The sequence below is a fragment of the Daucus carota genome, chromosome 4, assembly GCF_001625215.2.
Source record: "Daucus carota subsp. sativus chromosome 4, DH1 v3.0, whole genome shotgun sequence".
NCBI lineage: Eukaryota > Viridiplantae > Streptophyta > Magnoliopsida > Apiales > Apiaceae > Daucus > Daucus carota.
This window is the reverse complement of record NC_030384.2, coordinates 49,553,915-49,573,658: the sequence shown is the minus strand read 5'-3', so window position 1 is coordinate 49,573,658 and position 19,744 is coordinate 49,553,915. Positions and strand designations below refer to the sequence as shown.

General features: G+C 33.0%; 2 protein-coding genes and 1 non-coding gene across 7 annotated transcripts; 2 read left to right on the top strand and 1 right to left on the bottom strand.

The window, feature by feature from the left end:
* The first annotated feature begins 900 nt into the window (after positions 1-900).
* On the top strand, positions 901-996 carry LOC135152540 (small nucleolar RNA SNORD96 family). The gene has a single exon (XR_010291715.1). It is a non-coding gene; the product is annotated as a small nucleolar RNA SNORD96 family (small nucleolar RNA).
* Positions 997-5,778: 4,782 nt separating this feature from the next.
* On the top strand, positions 5,779-13,052 carry LOC108219601 (WRKY transcription factor 1). Of its 2 annotated transcripts, XM_017393117.1 has the most exons (6): positions 5,789-5,966; positions 9,432-9,490; positions 9,581-10,581; positions 10,856-11,024; positions 11,111-11,275; positions 12,420-13,052. In XM_017393117.1, the coding sequence occupies exons 3-6, from the start codon at positions 9,582-9,584 to the stop codon at positions 12,679-12,681; spliced, it is 1,596 nt and encodes a 531-aa protein (XP_017248606.1). In that variant the 5' UTR covers positions 5,789-5,966; positions 9,432-9,490; position 9,581; the 3' UTR covers positions 12,682-13,052. The 2 variants fall into 2 exon arrangements, with proteins under 2 accessions (XP_017248605.1, XP_017248606.1); XM_017393116.2 differs by lacking the exon at positions 9,432-9,490 and having other exon boundaries at positions 5,779-5,966.
* Positions 13,053-13,908: 856 nt separating this feature from the next.
* LOC108216806 (zinc finger CCCH domain-containing protein 18) lies at positions 13,909-17,752 on the bottom strand. Of its 4 annotated transcripts, none has more exons than XM_017389646.2 (8): positions 17,624-17,711; positions 15,757-16,722; positions 15,487-15,654; positions 15,210-15,389; positions 14,986-15,062; positions 14,730-14,900; positions 14,508-14,637; positions 13,909-14,413 (listed from the first exon to the last, which is right to left on the bottom strand). In XM_017389646.2, exons 2-8 carry the CDS (start codon positions 16,698-16,700, stop codon positions 14,341-14,343), a joined length of 1,743 nt encoding a protein of 580 aa, XP_017245135.1. In that variant the 5' UTR covers positions 16,701-16,722; positions 17,624-17,711; the 3' UTR covers positions 13,909-14,340. The 4 variants fall into 4 exon arrangements, with proteins under 4 accessions (XP_017245135.1, XP_017245133.1, XP_017245134.1 ...); XM_017389644.2 differs by having other exon boundaries at positions 14,203-14,413; positions 15,487-15,660; positions 17,624-17,752; XM_017389645.2 differs by having other exon boundaries at positions 14,203-14,413; positions 14,730-14,897; positions 15,487-15,660; positions 17,624-17,752.
* Positions 17,753-19,744: the final 1,992 nt, after the last annotated feature.

Here is a 19,744-nt window from a genome sequence, read left to right as displayed (position 1 = left end):
AAACTAATGATTTTAATAATACATATTACCTATATTTTAAGAGTGGGGATAATGACATAATGTACGTGTTTCAATTGAATTGATATGATACTTCTAATAATTATTCCTTAAATAGTTTCAAAAGTTATTCTTCAATTTTTTTTCCTCAACTAAAATCTAGTATTTAAAATGTTATTTAGAAAAAAAATAATGAAGTTAATGAAATTATACAGTCATGCACACCATATAATATATGTGCAAATTCAAAATTAGAAAAAAAATAACGATAAAAACAATTTAACTCTAGTGTTGAGCCTAGAACAAATTCTGAGATAGCAACAAAAACAGAAAAGTAAAATCAAGTTTGTAATTTGGGTTGGGCTTCATATAACATAGAGAAACATGAAACCGCCTCATCACCTGGTCTGGGCCTTTATCTATATCCCACTGCCTATATACCTAAACACACAACCAGCTGGGCCTATATAAACATCCCCAAACCACATCTTAAAACCCATCTCTTCATTCTCTTGTATCCTAGGGTTTAGCTTTCTTTGCCTTGCCGCATCAATCAAAACAATCAAATTGTAATCTCTCTCTCGATATCAAACAAACAATTTCTATAATCTCTCTCCCTCTCTCTCTCTATCTCTCTCTGACGATGAAGCTTATGAAATTGGAGCGGATGACTCAATATCCGCAAAATCCAATGATTCCTCATCGTCACAAATCGAGCTTCCGCTTCTCAATCGCAGTCGAGTCTTCGATTCCTGCGATCGAATGTGCAATAGAAGCAATCTCATATCCTATCGCCTTGTGGTGTAGCAGCTTCTGCAATTACCATTTGGGACTTGCCATGAGATCTACATTCAATTTATTTTCAATCATTATTTATTTTTATTTTTATTTTGTTGAAATTGATTGCCGAGGAGGAAACAAGAATTAAAAGAACACCATCTTTCGGGACTGAACGGGCCTTCGGGCTCTTTGTTGACTAATTCTGCAATTCTGAGGCTTTATTTTATTTTATTTTTGATTTTTTGTTTGTTTTGTTTTTGATTTTGTGTTTGTTAGGGTGCTTATGGACGGTCCAGTGCTGTTTAGAAAAAAAACCGGCAGTACTTAACATATTTCATAAGCTACAATTTTGGCCACCATTGTCTTTCAAGTTGTTCTGTTTATTTTAATCGGAATGGCTATCCGAGTTGTGGCACAAATTAAATTTTATATCAACTTTACTTGTGATTGTTGTTAATAATAAAGTCAAGAATTTGATAAACAAATTAAGCGGTCCGGTTAAATTAAAATTGGATTATGACAGCGGATAACACAGTTTAAACTTTAATATATCATATTTCAATGATAAACTTTGTTGGATGAAAGAAATCCTTGTTGCAGCTATTGTATCATACCTACAACTCATTTACGAACTCATTTACGAGTATGTAGATACGGACAAAAAAAAAAGATTTCAACGAAGAAAAGTAATATTTCCAAATTCAATAAAACATTTTTTTTTCATTTATGGTTATTATTTGATTGAAATTGTTTGAAATCTATTAAAATTAATTTTAAAATATTTAATTGAAATTTTAAATTATGGTAGTATTCAATCATAATTTTAAATCATAATCTAAAATACGAATGATAGATTGTATTTCAAGTTTTTTGAAATTCCGTCGTTGTGCTTGAATCATATCAACTATGTTTTTCAAGAATTCGCACAAAATTAAAATTATATACAACTTATATAGAACAATCAATCAAAATAATAATTGAAACAGAAATAATTTAAATTAAAATCATATAAAACACATATAAAACAATCTATCAAAATTCCAATTAAAAGAGAATTTTTTTTTCAGAAATCTCTCATCAAATCTTTAGAAGTGTAAGGAACTTAGAACTCAAATTGTGTTAACTGTGCTCTTTTTAGCCTAGCTTTTATGATATGTCATTATTTTTTAATTAAAATTGTATACATTTGTAATTTTATGGTGATCCTTGTTAAGATTTCAAGCAGATAAAAATTGATGACTATGTTAAAAATAAATTATGAAAGTACTTTGTCAGAATGCTGAATGACGTTTTACATGTATTACTCTTTTTTTTCCACCCAATTCTTTACATTGGTTTTGAATACGGAAGTTAATAAATATGTATAAAGTAGTGGAAAAGAAAAAAAAAAGTCGGTGAAATGGTGAGACTTGTTAACTTTTAATATATAAAATAGAGATAGTGGAGTAAAAATAGTATGAAAGGATTAAAAAGTTAAGAAATATGTATGATTTTTAATAGGGTTTGTCTGGTGTGTGCTGTGCCCATGAGCACATACCAAGTACCAAAATTTATAATTTTGATGAATTTTGATTGGTGTGGTTGATGAATTTGTATAAAAAAGAGATAGTGGAGTAAAATTAGTGTGAAAAAAAAGAAAAAATGAGAAAGTGGAGAGACTCATTTATTATTTTAGGAAAGTTTTTGTAATGTAAATAAATGAGTGGGACGTTAGAAGCGTCCTGGTTCTGTTAAGTGGGTATCATTATTTTGTGACAAAAAAAAAAGGGCATTTTGAGAGCAAAAAAATGCCTTTTTTTTTTTTTTTTGTATTATTTGTATAATTGTATCAGGTTAATCAGAAAGAACGGGTGATCCGGACATATACGGAGGCTCTCTCATTTTGTCCTTGTATGGCTTAATTCATTTTTATATATTCTGTCCTTTTCAATTATTTCAATTAGAACTCTAATAATAAGATATAATTTAATAAATTATTTTACTCTTTTTTTCTGAATAAAAATTTAATCTTTATATATTTGAAATCTAATCAAGATCTAATTCAATTTTGAAATTATATTTAAATCTTAAATAATTTATCATCAACTTTATAACATTTTATCAAGAGGTTCGTCCAAAATTAAAATTAGAAATAATTCGTTAAAATTCATGAATTGAAAATAATTCATTAGAACTTCAATTGAGTATACCCATAAAATATAAAATCTACAACACCTCTTCTAGTTGGTAAAAATGTTTAAAATTATCGACTAAAATTGTTGATTAAGATTTTATAACCGGTTAATTTGATTATGTATGTTTTTTTTAAGAAATTTTGAGTATGTATATTAAATGGTGGGAATTGCCCGGATAAGTGCTCTCACAATAGTGTATGAAATATATTATATTATCATCATTCCAATTATGTTTTATTGATATCGTAATAAATCTCGAATAATTCGAAAGTATTTGCCAATATCAAGAAAACTATTAAGATTTTAGTCAAAAAAATCTCGATAAAATATAAAAAATTTTAGACACCTTATTTGATTTAATAACGAGATTTCATCCCGATTTTAAACTATAAAAAGAGTTTTTTCTGAATATGATCTGCTGATCCAGTCTCATACATCTCTTTTCTCCGAAACGGATATTCTCTTCCTGTCGGAACTTAACTGGGTCCATTATAAAAGGGTTTGGCTAGTGTGTGCCCATGGGCACATGCTAAGCATTAACATTTATAAAATTGGAGAGTTTTCATTGGTGTGGTTGTTGCAATTGCAGGGGGTCCACCATTATTAAAGAAGGTAAGCCAATAGAAACCATCCAAATTTATAAGTTTCGGTGCTTAGTGTGTGCCCATGAGCACACACAGAAAAACCGATTATAAAAAGGTTATCGATCTTAAAGTGAAGTTTCTCCATTTGGCAAAAGAAAAACTCTCCCCTTGACCAGGCCCCTTTAATTTGGATTGCAATTTTATAAACGGGCTTATCAGATGCTCTTTATTAATTAATAAAAGTATCTGCAAATACATAAGCCCAACTTAGCAAAAAGCCCATCATTGTTTGTGAAAGACACTGAAAGGTAATATGGGCTCGGTAGAGACTGTTTTTGTTTTCATAAATATTTTAATTAATATTTGGAAAAGTTAAATTAAATATAAATTAAAATTAATACAAATTTAGAATATGAAATTTAGGGTCAGGTTCCACATAGAACCTCTTAATTTTAGAACCTTAGAACCTTCATTAAATGACAATATTTAATTACATGATTAATGTAAACTTTCCAAAATTATATAATTCAATCATATAATTTATAGGCTTGTACTGCTGCAGAATATTTGTTAAAGATCTTCAATACAAATTACTACGTCATACTGCTGGGGAACATATATTAATATAATTAAAAATGATTTTATAATACAATATTTTTGTAGGAAAATACGTCATACTGCTGCGGAACATACATTAATATAATTAATAATTTTACAAATTGTAGGATAATACAAATTATGCATATACTGCTGCGGAACATATATTAATATAATAGAAAATGATTTTATAATGCAATACATTTGTAGTAAAATGGAAATTACTACGTCATACTGCTGCAGAACATATATTAACATAAAAAAAAACAATTTTATAATGCAATATTTTTATAGAAAAATATAAATTACTACGTCATACTGCTGCGGAACATATATTAATATAGTAGAAAATTATTTTATAATGCAATATTTGTGTGGAAAAATACAAATACTGTTATAGCACGTAAATATTATAGACTAATATAATTTAATAATTATACCGATACTGCTCTAGTATGTTATCAACTAATATAACAAACGATTTGATTAGAAGGTAATAATTAAATTTTAATACATGCAATTAGAGCATTTAATGCATTCATTAATTACCTATAATCAAGTGAAAAAAGATACTAAATAACTAACATTAAATGCAGCATTTGATCATAACCATTGATTTAACAATAATCTAATGATTCTATATGAGTTCTAAGTTCTAATTTAAAATGGGTTCTAATTTGAACCTCACCCAATTTATTTTAATATAAGAGTTGAAATTTATATTTAATGCGGCTTTTTCTCACTTGAAATATATCTTAAAAAATTAAATATCAATTAAAATGTAAACTGATATTTATATATTTTGTAAAGTGGTAACTTCTTATGAAATATAAAATATTAGTTAAGATCTCAAAATATAAAATTCTAAAATCAGCCTTATTTTTTTTGTCATATAAATCAGCCTTATTTAAAAAACTATACATTGCCTTCATTTATAATAAATGAAAATATTTGGTTAAAAGGAAAAAAGATCTCTGAGAGTTGTTTCCTGAATCCGAAAGAGAGTACTTGTTCTCCCAATAATTAAAAAGTGTAGCATGCCTGAATCTAACTGGGGTTCGCGGTGGTGGAGGAAAAGTAAAGTTCCAACTAAATTATCTCAATTGAAGTAATGAGCTACATTAAAATACTGATATAAATTTCATACTCTATGATCTGTAATATTTTAAATTTCATACTCTATGATTGTAATTTTTTTCGATTTTAACACATTCCATGACAACTGAGATTTTTCTAAATTATATGAACTCGGAAATACGCATAAGAATGTTTGCATGTATGGCCCACCTAGTCTACAGAATTTGTGCATACACGTGAGAGCTTACCGGGTCCCACCAAAAACCCAACAGAAAACAATCCGACGGTTAACACGTTACTCATCAAACTAACACCCCTCACCTCACTCACAGCATCTAAATGAACATAAATATTGCTAATTCATCTATATTGTAAATTTAATTTCTTTACAAATATCGAGATATATAAATTATTTTATCAACTTTAAAAAAATTCTAAAAAGAATCATTAAATAGATTTAATAATATTGCAAGAAATCAATATATTAATTATACAAACAAATTACCATAACTAATTAAATATAAAAAAATAAAGGGGGAGTTACATTAATTAATTAAATTAATTAAGAGTGACAAGACCAAGCTTTCTCTCTCTAACTTGATTTCACTTCTTTCTCATCTCTCTCCTCACACATCTCTCTAGTCAATTCTCTCTCTCACACACACAATTCTCCGAGCTGCCGTGTACTACCTCCGTCGGCCGGCCGGCGACTCACCGCTCCGATCATCTCACCGGGGTTTTAATCTTCTAAATCAAGGTAATTTAATCTCCCTTCTTTTTAACTTTTTACTGAATTCTATATATGTTTCATCTCTTGCGTTTAATTTTAATTGCGATTCAGTTAATTGTGTACACACGCGCTCCTTGATCTGCTGTTAAACTAGCTTAATGTTTAATTTTAATTGTCATCCTTTGTTGATCTCATATGTTTGATAATTAATTAGAATTAATTACTGACGAAAATTGTATAAATTCACTGATTTTTATTGAGAATTATGAATTTTGAGGAAATACGAGCTTTTGTAGGCTTTTTATTGTGTAGATTATGACTGTAGTTCTGATTTTGACTCACCACGATTTTATTCCGGTTAAGGAATTTTCGGATACTGGAAATGGACTTAATGTCGCGCCAGTATTCTCGTTTTGAATATATATTTTGTTTAGCTGCTGTGATAATGAGATTTGCATCAAATTTTAGGGGTTTATTTAGTCCATGGTTTACACCTGGTTTGGCTCGTGTTTTGATTCTTTTTTAGCGATGTTTGTTTGAAGGAGTTTGTTTTAGATCAGTATGTATTTCCTAATTTGGTTGAGATGTGGTTTGTTTCTACTATATAAAAGTCATAAGTTACTGAACTGTAATTTAACACTCTTATTTTCTATAATTTTGTAATTATAATAATGATAATAATTTTTTGTTGCTTCTTAAACATTAAAATTCGCTTAATTCTTTAAACAATCATATCTGTTTGCTAATTTTAAAAAAGCAGTGTGTCATATAAACTTGTAATTCCTTGCTAACATGGGAATAATTCTTGCTGCTTAGTAGCACTATATATAAAATCCGACGCCTGCTCAGGTTGTCAGGGTCACATGAAGCTTCAAAAAGAATCCGACTGATAGCTAATATCAAAAATTAAAAACTTCACACGTATGGCTCTGAAGAGGTCTGTACGGTTGTACCAATAACATAAGATCTAGTTATGAAGAGAGGAGGAAAATCATACAACTCTAGGAACCTATGTTAATTTCTAGTTGATTGCATAGTCATTCACATGTCGAGCTCATTGGGTAACAAAGGAGGATGCTTATAGAGCCAGAAGGCCCAGAACCACATATATCACTAAGAAAGGGCTTCCAAGTTTGTGAGTCAGCTTGGCTTTTTTTTACAGCGAGATGCAATGCCAATCTCTATAATGGAACTTTGGAAGGTCTAACTTATATCAAATAAAAGATGAATATGCATAAATGGTGGAATTGTTGAAGAAACACTAAATGTAAACGGAGAAAGGAAGAAGTGTAAAACCACCAGAAAGCAACTGTATAATCTTAACTTTTAAAGGGACCTCTCAGGGGTTATCATTATAAATTCGAAAGGAAATCCATCACCAAATCAGCCCACACCAAATTGCTTATTATGTTTAATGTTCAACTGACTTCCATGAGCTATCAGTGAAACTGTACCGGACAATTATCTTCTTTCTTTAGATTGTCACCTTGGAACATTTTTTCTTCGCATCCACTCTTACAAATGTCTCGTCATATAGCTTTCAGTATCTTATTATGCTACTTGTTTTGTCTGATAGCTTTCTCCCTCATAGTTATCCTCTTACAACATCTTGACCATACCTCACAATCTCCTACTGCACATACTCCCTTTTGTTGGGGAATTTGTCAATTGATATCATTCCTCTTTGACAGCTGTTGTGAGTTTTGGAGGATATATATAATAGAGAAAAGCTACCCATCAGGAGATATAAACGCATGTGGGACTTCACAGATCACATATGATGAACCACTGTAGCCTTTATGTTTTACTAGAGGCGTTTTACCTAAATAAGGAATATGAAATAGGAAAGAACAAGGAGCTCATTCGAAGATCTCTTAGATTCTATTTAAATCTTCACAAACATTGTTGTATATAATAGATGAACCAATGAAGGTACAGAGCTCGGGATTAGGGATAGGTCCTGGGTGCTGTTTGCTTTATGTCTCTCCTTTTGTACGAGTGATGGATGTTTAATATATAATATATGATCCAATTAAGGGATCCTCCTAAGGTTTTAGGTATTAAAAGACCGGGTTGCTTAATAAACATCATATATTTTTTGGTATGCATGCATTATGGATTTTTTTTTACTTAATAAAGTGAATCCAACATACGAATATAGTGTTTTTTGACTTGGTTCATTCTATTACTTGCCGACCTGTTGGGTTAATAATGTTTCAGAATAAAGCTCCCTGGTGCTTCCATTCTGGATCAATTTGGTTTAATGAAAATCTGACCTGTTAAAACTTTGTTCACCTAGGATATTTGATCAACATTTCCATATTTTTCAACCACCACCTCCATTGTGTCATATTGACCGGCCTTCTGGTCACTGCATGTTAGTACTTAAATCCATTCATTCATTGATAGTTCAGAAGGGATCGCGTGTACTGATGCACTGTCTGTATCTACATTATTTTTTTTCATGAGATTAGGATAGCTGAATCCAGAGAAAGAAATTTCATGAGTTGTTGAAGTGTCCTTGTTATAAAGAGAGAGTTGCCTAATAACGTAAAATAAATAGTGGAATATGTTTTGGCCAGAAATCTCCTGTCCTTAACTTCCACTTTCTTTCCCGAGATTTGCCCAGTGTTCTTCTTTTTCTTTCCGATTCAGTTTTCAGTCAATACCTTACTTTTTTGCTTTCTACTTTATAATCGCCCTGTGACGTGTTCTTATTCTTTGATATGAATTTTAACTGTGTACTGGGAATACTCTTTCTTTAGATTTTGGACGGGTATTCCGGGGCTGATATATTGTAGATAATAGACACAACTTGACTGAAACTCTATCGCTCACTACCTGTAGACCCTAGTGAACAGAAAGTAACTTGTCAGAACCAAGATTAATGATTTTGAACATATCTATGTAATCAATAGATTAGTTAGTCTGCCTCATCGAATTATAGGTCATTAATCTGCAAGTTTTCTAATTGCGAGTAAGGACACATAAATTGCATTATTAGTTGCTTATACTTAAATAATTTGTTGACCTGCTCACTATACTGTAAGATTCTGCTTTTCAAGTATAGTTCTCGAATGTAGACCATTGCAATAGTTTATACAAGAAATTTCAAGTTTATCTAATGCAATAATTTTCCAATTCCTTAAATATAGTTTCTTCTTCTCTCTACAACTTATATCTGCTCTGATTCTTAGAATTTTTTCTGTTATATGCTTTAGTATAACCATATATTTACAGTATTTTTGTTCCATCTGACTCTAAATTTCTCGTATCGGTTTAATTCCTTGGTTGGCAGCTTCTAGGCATCCACCCCCCCCCCCCCCCCCCCCCCTCCCCCCGCGAAATGCCCCAACTAGTATCATATTCATAGCTGCCTTTGGTATTAGATTATATTCCTTACATAATTAATTATATTTTTAAATGCATTTGATCATAATATTAAATTTCTATTATTATAGAATATTTTAACATTATGTGCCTGCTTTTTAGGATTCTATATTGAACAACTGATTGTATGAGCCTTGTACTGAAGTCTCGAGTTAGTTTAGGTATAGTTTTTGAATCCATTTATTAAATTTAGCTATGAAAACAATGGTGCCCTAATACAAACTAATGTTCTATCAAATTTGTTACTGAAGGATGTTGAAAGCTCACGTGGTTACTTCTAGGGAAGGCATGCCTGATGCAATTTCTGTTGACAAGTATCAGCAAGGGGAGAACCCAGATGCTGTGTTTCATGACTCGGTGTCCAACCAAAAGGAAATCCCTCCCTCTGGAGTACATGACAAGGAAGAGCAAGGTAACCTGCAACAGAGACAAAAACCATCTGAAGCAGGGGCATCACAAGTCAGTCAAGAAGTCAGCATCGGTCGGGTGGAGTCAGAGAAGTTGCCAAATAATCTGAAACCAGTACAAAGCCTTGATGATATAACAGATGCATCACAGTCAAACCAAGATGGAAGCTCTATATCTATGGTGCATGAGACAGAGCCAGTCAGTTTGCATCAAGGGCATAGCTATGATAGTGCTATTCGAACATCAGAATCTTGTCAAGAAGGAAGTTCTCTCTCCACAATACCTGAGTTAGAGTTGGACAATTCGCTGCCCACACAGAGCCTTGGTACTATTATCTTGACCTCGAAAACCGCTGAACATGGAACGGCTCTTTCTACTGTGCCTGAAAATGTGCAGGACACATTGCAGCAAAATCAGGATCCTGATACTTGTCTCTCTGTTTCAAAGTCCGATCAAGAAAAGTCCAGTTTATCCATAATGCAGGAGAAAGTTCTGGAAAAATTACCCCTGCGTAGGAACCCTGATATCGGGGTACAACCATTACAGTCTGTTCAAGAAGGGAGTCCTCGTAGTAAACTGCCTGAAAAACCATCAGAAGATGGATATAATTGGAGAAAGTATGGGCAGAAACTTGTCAGAGGAAATCAATTCGTTCGGAGTTATTACAAATGTACATTTTTAAGTTGCCCAGCTAAAAAACAAGTGGAACGAACTCATGAGGGGAATATAACTAATATTAATTGCCGGGGTAACCATGAACATCCCAAACCTCAACAAAGTCCTCAAACACCTGTGCCACTTCAAGCAAAAAGACCTGAAAAGTCTCCTGTGACCAGAAGTGAAGGTACCTGATAAAATTACTTCTGTTTTTGAATTCCATCATGGTCTGTTTGGGAACTTGAATTCATTTGAAATTCTGGATTTGATCAAATGACATGTTTGGATACACAAAAAAAGTTAAATTTGGATTTCATTTGAAATCCGGACATTGAAATACAAGTATAAATCTGAGAATTTGAAATGAAACCTCATGTCATTTGAAATCCAAAATTTGAATTGAAATGCATGTTCCCAAATGCAATCTTAAGTTGTTTGACATGTTTACCCTTTATTTGAAGATGAAACCACTGACGTTCATAAGGAGATTCCTCATCAGATTGTGCTGATAGAAACTCCTAAGCCCTTGCGTGTTCAAGCAAGCGTTGATGTCATGGAAAGTTCTGCTTCAAAATCAAATAAAACAAAAGACAGGGTTGATCAGGATGCTGATCCGGAGTCTAAAAGACGGTAAAGAGATAAGCTCTTTCTATATTGTTGAAGCATGAAATGGACTTTTTGTATAAGTGTATTCTAATTTATATCTTATAAATCAGGAAGAGGGATAATTCTACCAGTGACGATGTTTTGTCTTCAGCTAATAGGACAAATGGTGGAACACGGATTGTAATCCAGAGTACAAGTCTGGTTGATATAGTGAATGATGGCTATCGCTGGCGAAAGTACGGACAAAAATTAGTGAAAGGCAATGCAAATCCAAGGTAATACTTCTGTGTAGTAGTTCTACTCAGCTGGCAATTACACGAGAGCACAGTGGTTGTGACAGTAGTTCTTGTTTATCCTCTCTAAACTTTGTGTACATGACAGTGTTTTGCCAGTTTGTTACACAGATATTCTTTGCCAGTAGGTCAATAATTTCATTTATTATGTGCACTATTAATAATTTCCTTTAAATTTATTCCAGTAGACTGGAGAAAAATGCCTTTTTATTTAGTTACCTATATCGTGCTCCTACACAATTTGATCTGGTTTTTGTAGCGGAGTTCAAACAAGTTCTTTTGGAACAAGACGCACTGCCTGTTTATTCTTTATCTAAAATACTTGTAAACTTAAATCGTGGCTTTTAACAAGATTTCTCGTCATGTGACTTGAACTAAAACGTATTATGAGTTGGGTCTAGAATTGGTCATTTCATTAGCGGACAGTTCACCCGCACACACATTGCACTTTATGACTGGCGTGTAAGAGGTATTAGGTCATCGAGCATGCTTTTAAATGATTGGAAGGCCATTGAGAATGCATAGGAAGTTAATATAGATAAGCCATTTCTGTGTGATGGCCAAATGTGTAAACCACTTCACCTCTTAGAATAATGTTTGCTATACATCATATGTTGCAAAATTAAGAAATTTCTATCTACCCAAAAGTGCAAAATACTTCATTTTTAGTTGTCTAAGAATTGGTCTTGTTTGGTTATTGAAAAGATATATGAAGGAGTCAGTGGAAGTGAACTATTTCATGTGTATTTATCTTGGTGCATGTTGGTATCATCAACCTATTAAGGTTTTCATGTGTATTTATCTTGGTGCATGGACTCCGGTATATACTTGCTCTTGCTTACCATATATGTAGTTCCAACTTCCAAGAAGCCTACTGTGATATATTTCTTATCCTCTCTTTCTTGTTTCCGGATCAGAATTGTGAGTATTGGTGCTAATAGGCTGTGATCTATGTCATGCTTATGTTGGGGCTGATGCCAAAAGCGATTATCGTATGCTTATATAATATATTAATAGCCAAAAAGAAACTATAAGCACTTCTGAGGATATTACGCGAAGAATGAGTTTTTCAAAAACAGTTATTTTATTTGGTAAAGCTGAAACTAACTTTTGTTCATGTTACCAGGAGTTACTATAGGTGTTCAAACACTGGTTGTCCTGTTAAGAAACATGTTGAGAGAGCTTCCCATGATTCCAAAGTCGTGATTACCACATATGAGGGGCAACATGACCATACAATGCCTTCTGCACGAACAGTTACTCACAACACATCAGGAGCTGATACAAATGCAAATCCCCAGAATGGTGAAGCAAGATCTGACACAGAAGAAAAGGAAACACCTACATCTGGTCTTGAAATGGTGGTTCATGTTGGTGCAAGTGAATAAGCACCGGCTTACTTCCGCAACATATCCAGAGCTTACAGGAATCCGCATAATATAATAATTTATGATAGTTAATTGACCTAGACAAGAGTACTTGTGCATTGAGGCACATTTTATCTTAGCTTCGTGTTTTATTTTTCTTTTTTTTGTTTACTGTATTGGGGTTGAAAAAGAAAAGGGGTGGAAGTTTGTTGACTTAAATTTAGGTGGGGGAGATTAGTAAGTTTATGATATTTATGGTAATTAAAGGTGTATGAACCTCTGTTGGTTGTAAAAATATTCCAATGAGGGATTACTAGTAACTTAAGGGATTCCTTAGACCTACTTAAATAACCATTGTTGCTGTCAGTATTAAGGGATTCCTTCGTATAATATTTTCTCTGCCTCCGTACTTTTAGATTGTTAGCACTTTTTTTTATATATTGCTTGACACGCGTTTTAAGATGTACATAAAATATAGTTTCATGTTTATTGCGGGCTGCTTGTTAATATTTTGTTAGTGATGTCTGATAGCTTGTGCACAAATCGTATTTGGTGTGGAAAGTGGCCGTGGTCTTGGCAATGCTACCTCCAGCAGTAGGCACTAGGCACTAGGCACAACAACCAGATGGTTTTCAATGGATTCAATGAATTGCTATGTTGAAAGAAAAGAAGAGAGACTTTTATACTCCATGCCATTTCTCATATACAAGAAACGGAATGGTTAAGGAAACACAGTATATTCTAACTTTTTTTTGAAATCTGACAGGTTTGTATTGAATTACGACTTTCTATACATACATAGAAAGTTCAAACAGGTTTGTATTGAACTACGACTTTCTATACATATATAGAAAGTTCAAAATTTTATGGAACTAGACTTCTAACTTAAAAATATTATAACATTCAGATTACACAAAATATGTATTTGTTTAACTTTAAAATAAATAAAAAAGTTTAAAAATAAAAAATATTAATATTTTTAGTAATGCAATCTTATATAATGGAATTCACTATTTTGATATGAAATATTTATTCTTGTTTCTTAAAATAATATTTTTTTAATAGCTTGTATTTGAATATTTTTTTTATCTATGTATTATTACTTTTTTCATTTAAATATATAATATTAAATTATGATTTTTGTCATATACTATAGTTATCATTTAACATGTCAAAATATACAATACTCCATTTATAAAGAAAATGTTATTATTTTTTAAATTACAGCTAATCGGGAGAAGATTTAAGTACTGCAAAGCATACATGATAGATCAAACCATTTATGAAGCCTACTTGAATATCCATTGTGTATAACTATTATTCTCATTTTTTTTCCTAACTGCTCAAGAGACTGCATGTCTTTTGTAATGCTACTTCCATAGTTCGCTTACTAGGTAAGATTTTACTCACAAGTCTACTCAAGACTCGAGCTAAAAAAAAAAAATAAACTTGTTGCAAATTGTCTGTAAGACTGTACCAATCTTCTTCTTCCCTATAGTTCAGCAGGAAGACGCGAAATCATCTGCTCCTCCATGACCGACTGAGTATCTAACTTAAATAAACAAGAATCTTCAAGACTAGAATGAAATTGTAGTTAGTCATCTGTAGTAGTATCGAAGCACCTGGTTTTGCTTGAATTGTCTGTCCTCTGTATACTTATAACCTCTTCTATTCCTGAACCTATGATACGGTTGAAATTCCACCGGCTACTGGAGATGCAAATGGACTATCCGGAAGATTTAGTCCCTGATTGCTGCAACGTTTGGAAAATCAAACAATAGCAACGGAACATGATGTTAGCCAGACATGGAAATGGCAATAAGAAAGATTATAAAAATTCAGTGTACCTCTCATGATCGTTGTATTTGGTCTCTATACACCTAATCGTCTCTTCACTAGTACCGGAACCATTATTCAGAACATCCAACAGATAATTAAATCCTTCAGTAGATGGTAAATCCGATTGGTCTTCATGTGCTTTTTAAATATATACAAAAAGCAAGAATCAGCAACAAGAATTTAAAAAGTAAGATGTGAAGGTTCTTAGTTTATCAAGTCTAATGCAAAACCTTCAGAGAGCTTCATTTCGTTTACATGACCAAAGTATGAATGAGGGTTCACAGATTTAGCTGCTAACTGCATTTCAGAGAAGCGCATTCTCTCAAACTCAAGTAGACATTCATTTTCTTCCATAGCTTGCTTCCTCAGGATCCTTGAATTATCATTAAATTTGTGACCTGCTGATAAATATTAAAACAAGGATCTCAACAGAAGTGCGCGCCATTAGTTAACCACACCTTATTTTTAATTATTTCATAAACTCACTTGAATGTATATCAGATTCTGCATCAAGAATATGAGACCCGTAGTGCATGGAATGGTAAAAATTTTCAGTACACTTCCTGCAGAAAAAGATGATATATTTAAAAAATAGATAAGACTTCAAACTCTAGAGTAATGGGATTGAGGATTACAGTCTCAAAGCGGAGGCAGAACAAATAGTGGAAATATGAAGTACATTACTCCCTCGTAAAATTAATTCAACATACCTCTCAGAAAGCCTTGACTTTTCCCTGTAAGGCTTTACAAGAACACGTGCTCCACATACAAAATGGGGATTCCCTTTAGCCAGAATCTGTTTAACTGACTCCGAGTAAACAAAAGTCACAAACCCAAACATTCTCCTCTGCTGGCAAGGAATCCTAACATCTTGAACAGGACCATATTTACTGAGAAAGATTAAAACAGATTAGAATTGCTAAATACAGAATAATATCTGGATGTATAGACAAGTACTGGTGATAATAATCTTGTCGTTTTTCTTACTTGAAGTAGTTGGAAACATCTTGCTCAGAGAAAGTGCTCTCAGCTGGAAAAGTTAGATATATTTGGCGAGAGCCAGCAAGGATTCCTCCATGCTCATTTCGTTCTCCATTGGATTCCATGTACTTCGGAAAATCTTTTGCTAGTATAACACAGTGCTGACCGTGAGGTCTGTAGCTAGATAACAATAAAAACAACAAATTAAAAAGTTAACTACTCTTTGAACACGAGGAACTGCAACACATTTTATGACTAACAGTTCATGAATTCCACCTGTCTATAAGTCTAATGCTGTTCTTCAGTCGGGCAAGAAGCTTAGTCAAGCTATAGCCAGCTTTGCCATGTCTCTGACTCTCTGTAAGATACCCCTCAGCCTGAAGGGTCTTTCCATATTTTTCATAATACAACATCGGCAAGGAAGCAATAGAAACTGGGAACCCTCTTCTCGATTTTAAAAGTTCAGTGATCTCCATTTCTAGCTTCTCAAGTGATCGTAGTGAAAAGTCTTGATCTTCATTTGTGATTTCGTTCGTACTCGGATTGAACATTTGGCCAAAGCTTTCTGGTATCAGGTGGCTGTGAAAGTAGCGACAGTTGCTTCCGTGCTTACAAAATCCTTTACTGAAATAGTGGCAGACCTTGACCGGAAACTCAGGCATACTTGGCGACCTTCTGCTGGCTCTCGGGCCGACTGCAGCTTTAGGCAGATAGTAACTACCTGAAGCGTCAGACTGATTTGAGTTCCCCACATCCATTTGATCTTCTAATGAGAAAAACTGAAGTTGGTTCTGAAAGCGATAATCATCAGGAGGAGATTCTGAGTACCCTACTGGGACATATTCCAAGTTACGAAGTGCCATCTGCTCAGCAGAAATTTGGGGATCCCAGTAGGGATTCAGTACTCTAATCGCTGAACTGAGAGATGAAAATGACTGGGATGGTGGAAAGGGAGTAAACTGCAAGGGAACCTCTGATATTGGTACAGGGCTCATTTGAGGAGGTGAAGCTGAAAGAGAAGCTACCGAATTGGATAACAATCCAGTTTTCGCTTTGTCAATCAAAGACAGTAGAACATTATCCGGGCTAAATGCTAATCTAATCATCTCCCTCTCACCATGATCTTGCAACAGGAGATAACCAACAATCTTAGAAACATTTTCGGGTTCTAGTTTCTGTATTCTATTAAAGACAACTTTTGTAGAATCCGTGAAGTCCATATCAAATCTTGACCTGACAAACCTTTTCACAAGACATACATTTATTTAGCCTTAGAACGTAACCAAACAAAGACACTGTCTAAAGATACAATCAATGCTAATCACACTATAACACACAAGTCTACCGCAGAACAGGGAATTTCTCTTATATCAAATATAAATTTTTTCTTTCGACCATATTTCGACTGTTAATACGATATATAAGGACCGCTACTACAAAGAGTATTACTACACCCTTGATCGTGAAATATCGATTGCTTGTTGAACCCTGCGAATTGCGTGAAAGTAGGATACTCCAAATTCGGGGGTCAAAAAGTTTTATAAAATGTTCTTGGTGGAAAAAAATGTGAATGAAAGATCCAGTCTTATCAATAAATTCTTGACAATAATGCAATTAAATCATGATAATTAACACGCATTCTAAAGTAATTTGTCCAGGTAATAATTTCAAACACTTTTTGAAACAGAACAATGGCCTCATTCAGAGATTGAATGACTAAACATATCAAAAAACCATAATTTTCAGTAAATAAAGCATGCATTCCACCGTTTAAAAACAGTGTTACAAAAATACCTAACGGCCTCTTGATCCCTTGTTATCTCTCGGTCCTTTAACGAGACGTCGAGGGTTCAAATCTCGACAAATATACTCTAATCAAGATTAGCATCTAATTTATGTCCAGAATCATCAAGTAACCAAAGAGACTGAAAATCCAAGAACTCAAGCTCAATTTTAACCAAAAAATAAGAGACCACCATAAAATTAATGCACAATTATAAGAAACTGCATACTCAACACTCTCACAGTGTGCTCACAAAATATATTCCAAAAAACAGTCAAAGTACATATTAAAATATTTCTTTAAAGAATACAAAAGACAGTTGAAAAACTGAAAACATGAGAGAGTAAAGATCTGACATACCCTGAAGACCACAAAAAATGAACAGAACTACTCCATTTCACTTTCTTTCTCTCTCTCTGAAGTCTGAGTTTAACAAGAACATGTAACAGAGATAAATGTATGTATAATATCTGTTGCAAATTATAAACTGCTGTGCCCCACTACCCAAAAAAACACAGCATTCTTAAAAATCCAAATGACAGATGTAAATGTATCTTTAAAGCACACTTTGTCTTTTACACAAACTTATAAATAAAATATTACTTCTACAGTTCTAGTTGCTCTCGTTCACATTTTACATGTACTCCCTCGGTATGTTCTTAAAGATGTACCATGTTCTTCTTATTTAATTTTATACGTTCATTATTTAACATTTATTTTGATATTTTTGTTAAATATGATTTTATAATTTATTTTGAGATTTTCATTTTCTAAACAAAAATATAGTAGTTAAGTTTTATTCAGAAATTTTTTAAAGAAAATTATAGAACTACAATTTAAAGGATTATTAAAGTTTGTGCTACCGGGACTACATTTAACACGCTACTTTGTACGTGTTTTAAATCTTTTATAAAATACTTTCAAAAAAAAAATCTTTTATAAAATATAATTTAATATTTTATATAATTTTAAAATACATGTCAAATAATAGAAAAATCCGTATAAAATTGAGTTTGTTGGAGGTAGTACGGAGTAAACAACTTTTATCTATTTAGCCAAAAAAAAACAACAACTTTGATCTGAGAGACTGACACTGTATATTTATTATTTTCGGACTTTGTCTTTTAATGTGGGGAAATAAAAAATGAACATGATTTGTTAAAAAAAATGAACATGATAAATAAAAATAGTTGCAGATATATACGGGAAACATAATGAAAATTTCGGCTTAAAATTCGAAATGGGATGAAATGGTCACATCTACTTGAGTTTCAAAAAAGTCATCGGGCCACTTATATCTCGACTAGGGGTGTAAACGAGCCGAGCCGAGTCGAACACTGTCAGGCTCGGCTCGAGCTCGATTGAAAAGTTCGGGGTTCGAGCTCGAGTTCGAGTTCGACCGAACCTTTAATTTCAAGTTCGAAACTCAGCTCGTAAATAGTTCGATAGGCTCGAGTTCGGCTCGAAAGCTCGAATCGAGTCACCAAATATTGACAAAAACTCGAAATATGAACGGTTCGACTCGAGTTCGATTTGATTAAATATATAAATTATAAATAAAATATTAAATATATTTATAATAAAAAAATTAAAAAATAATAGAGGCTCGATAAGGCTCGCGAACTTTATGAGCCGAGTAATTTGAAGCTCGAGCTCGGCTCGGTAAAACATTCGAATAGCTCGAGCTCGAGCTCGGCTCGATTATTACCGAATGAAATTCGAATATTTTCCGAACCGAACTCGAGTAACTCACGAATAATTTGATTTGTTTACACCCCTAATCTCGACAATTAGTTTCCAATTTTTATCTGATTTCTGATTTGTACACACACTCTAAGATAACGTTGTTACTCCTGAGTCCTGTGTCCCGTAAGGAGAGCGATCTAGGAAGAGGCACACGGGGATACGTGTCCCCTCTAAATTGTTTTTTTATATTTTTGCACCATTCTAAATTTTGCAAAATTATAGAAGTGCCCTCGCAAAATTTAAAAATATATAGGTGTTTTCCAAAAATTTGCTTAGTGCCTCCCTAAATTTTTTGTGCTAGATACGCCCCCGGCCGGCCATAAGTGTGAATTGTATTTGTAATTTTCTATACGTTGAGAGGGGTTGAGCACGGTTGGATAGCTCAGTGGTAAAGAGTTTATCATCTGTCGTCCCAGGGCCTGGGTTCGATCCTGTTTCACCCCGAGAATTTCAATACGTTGAGAGGGGTCTCTGCACATAGTTTTTATAAGATTTAATTTATTAAACAACTGAGCTTTTTTTTTTCCCCGAAATTTCTACAACATTTCCTCTGTGAACCAGTGTTTTAGTATAATAGAATCGCAACAGAAAACCTGACTTTTTTTTTCATAATTAAATATTTCGTAGGATAATACCATTGATATGAGAATTATCATTGTCATATTATGTATGAAAATTTAAATTGAATTTTAATTTAGTAATAATAGTACCTGGTCTCCCAAGAAAGTAGATTCA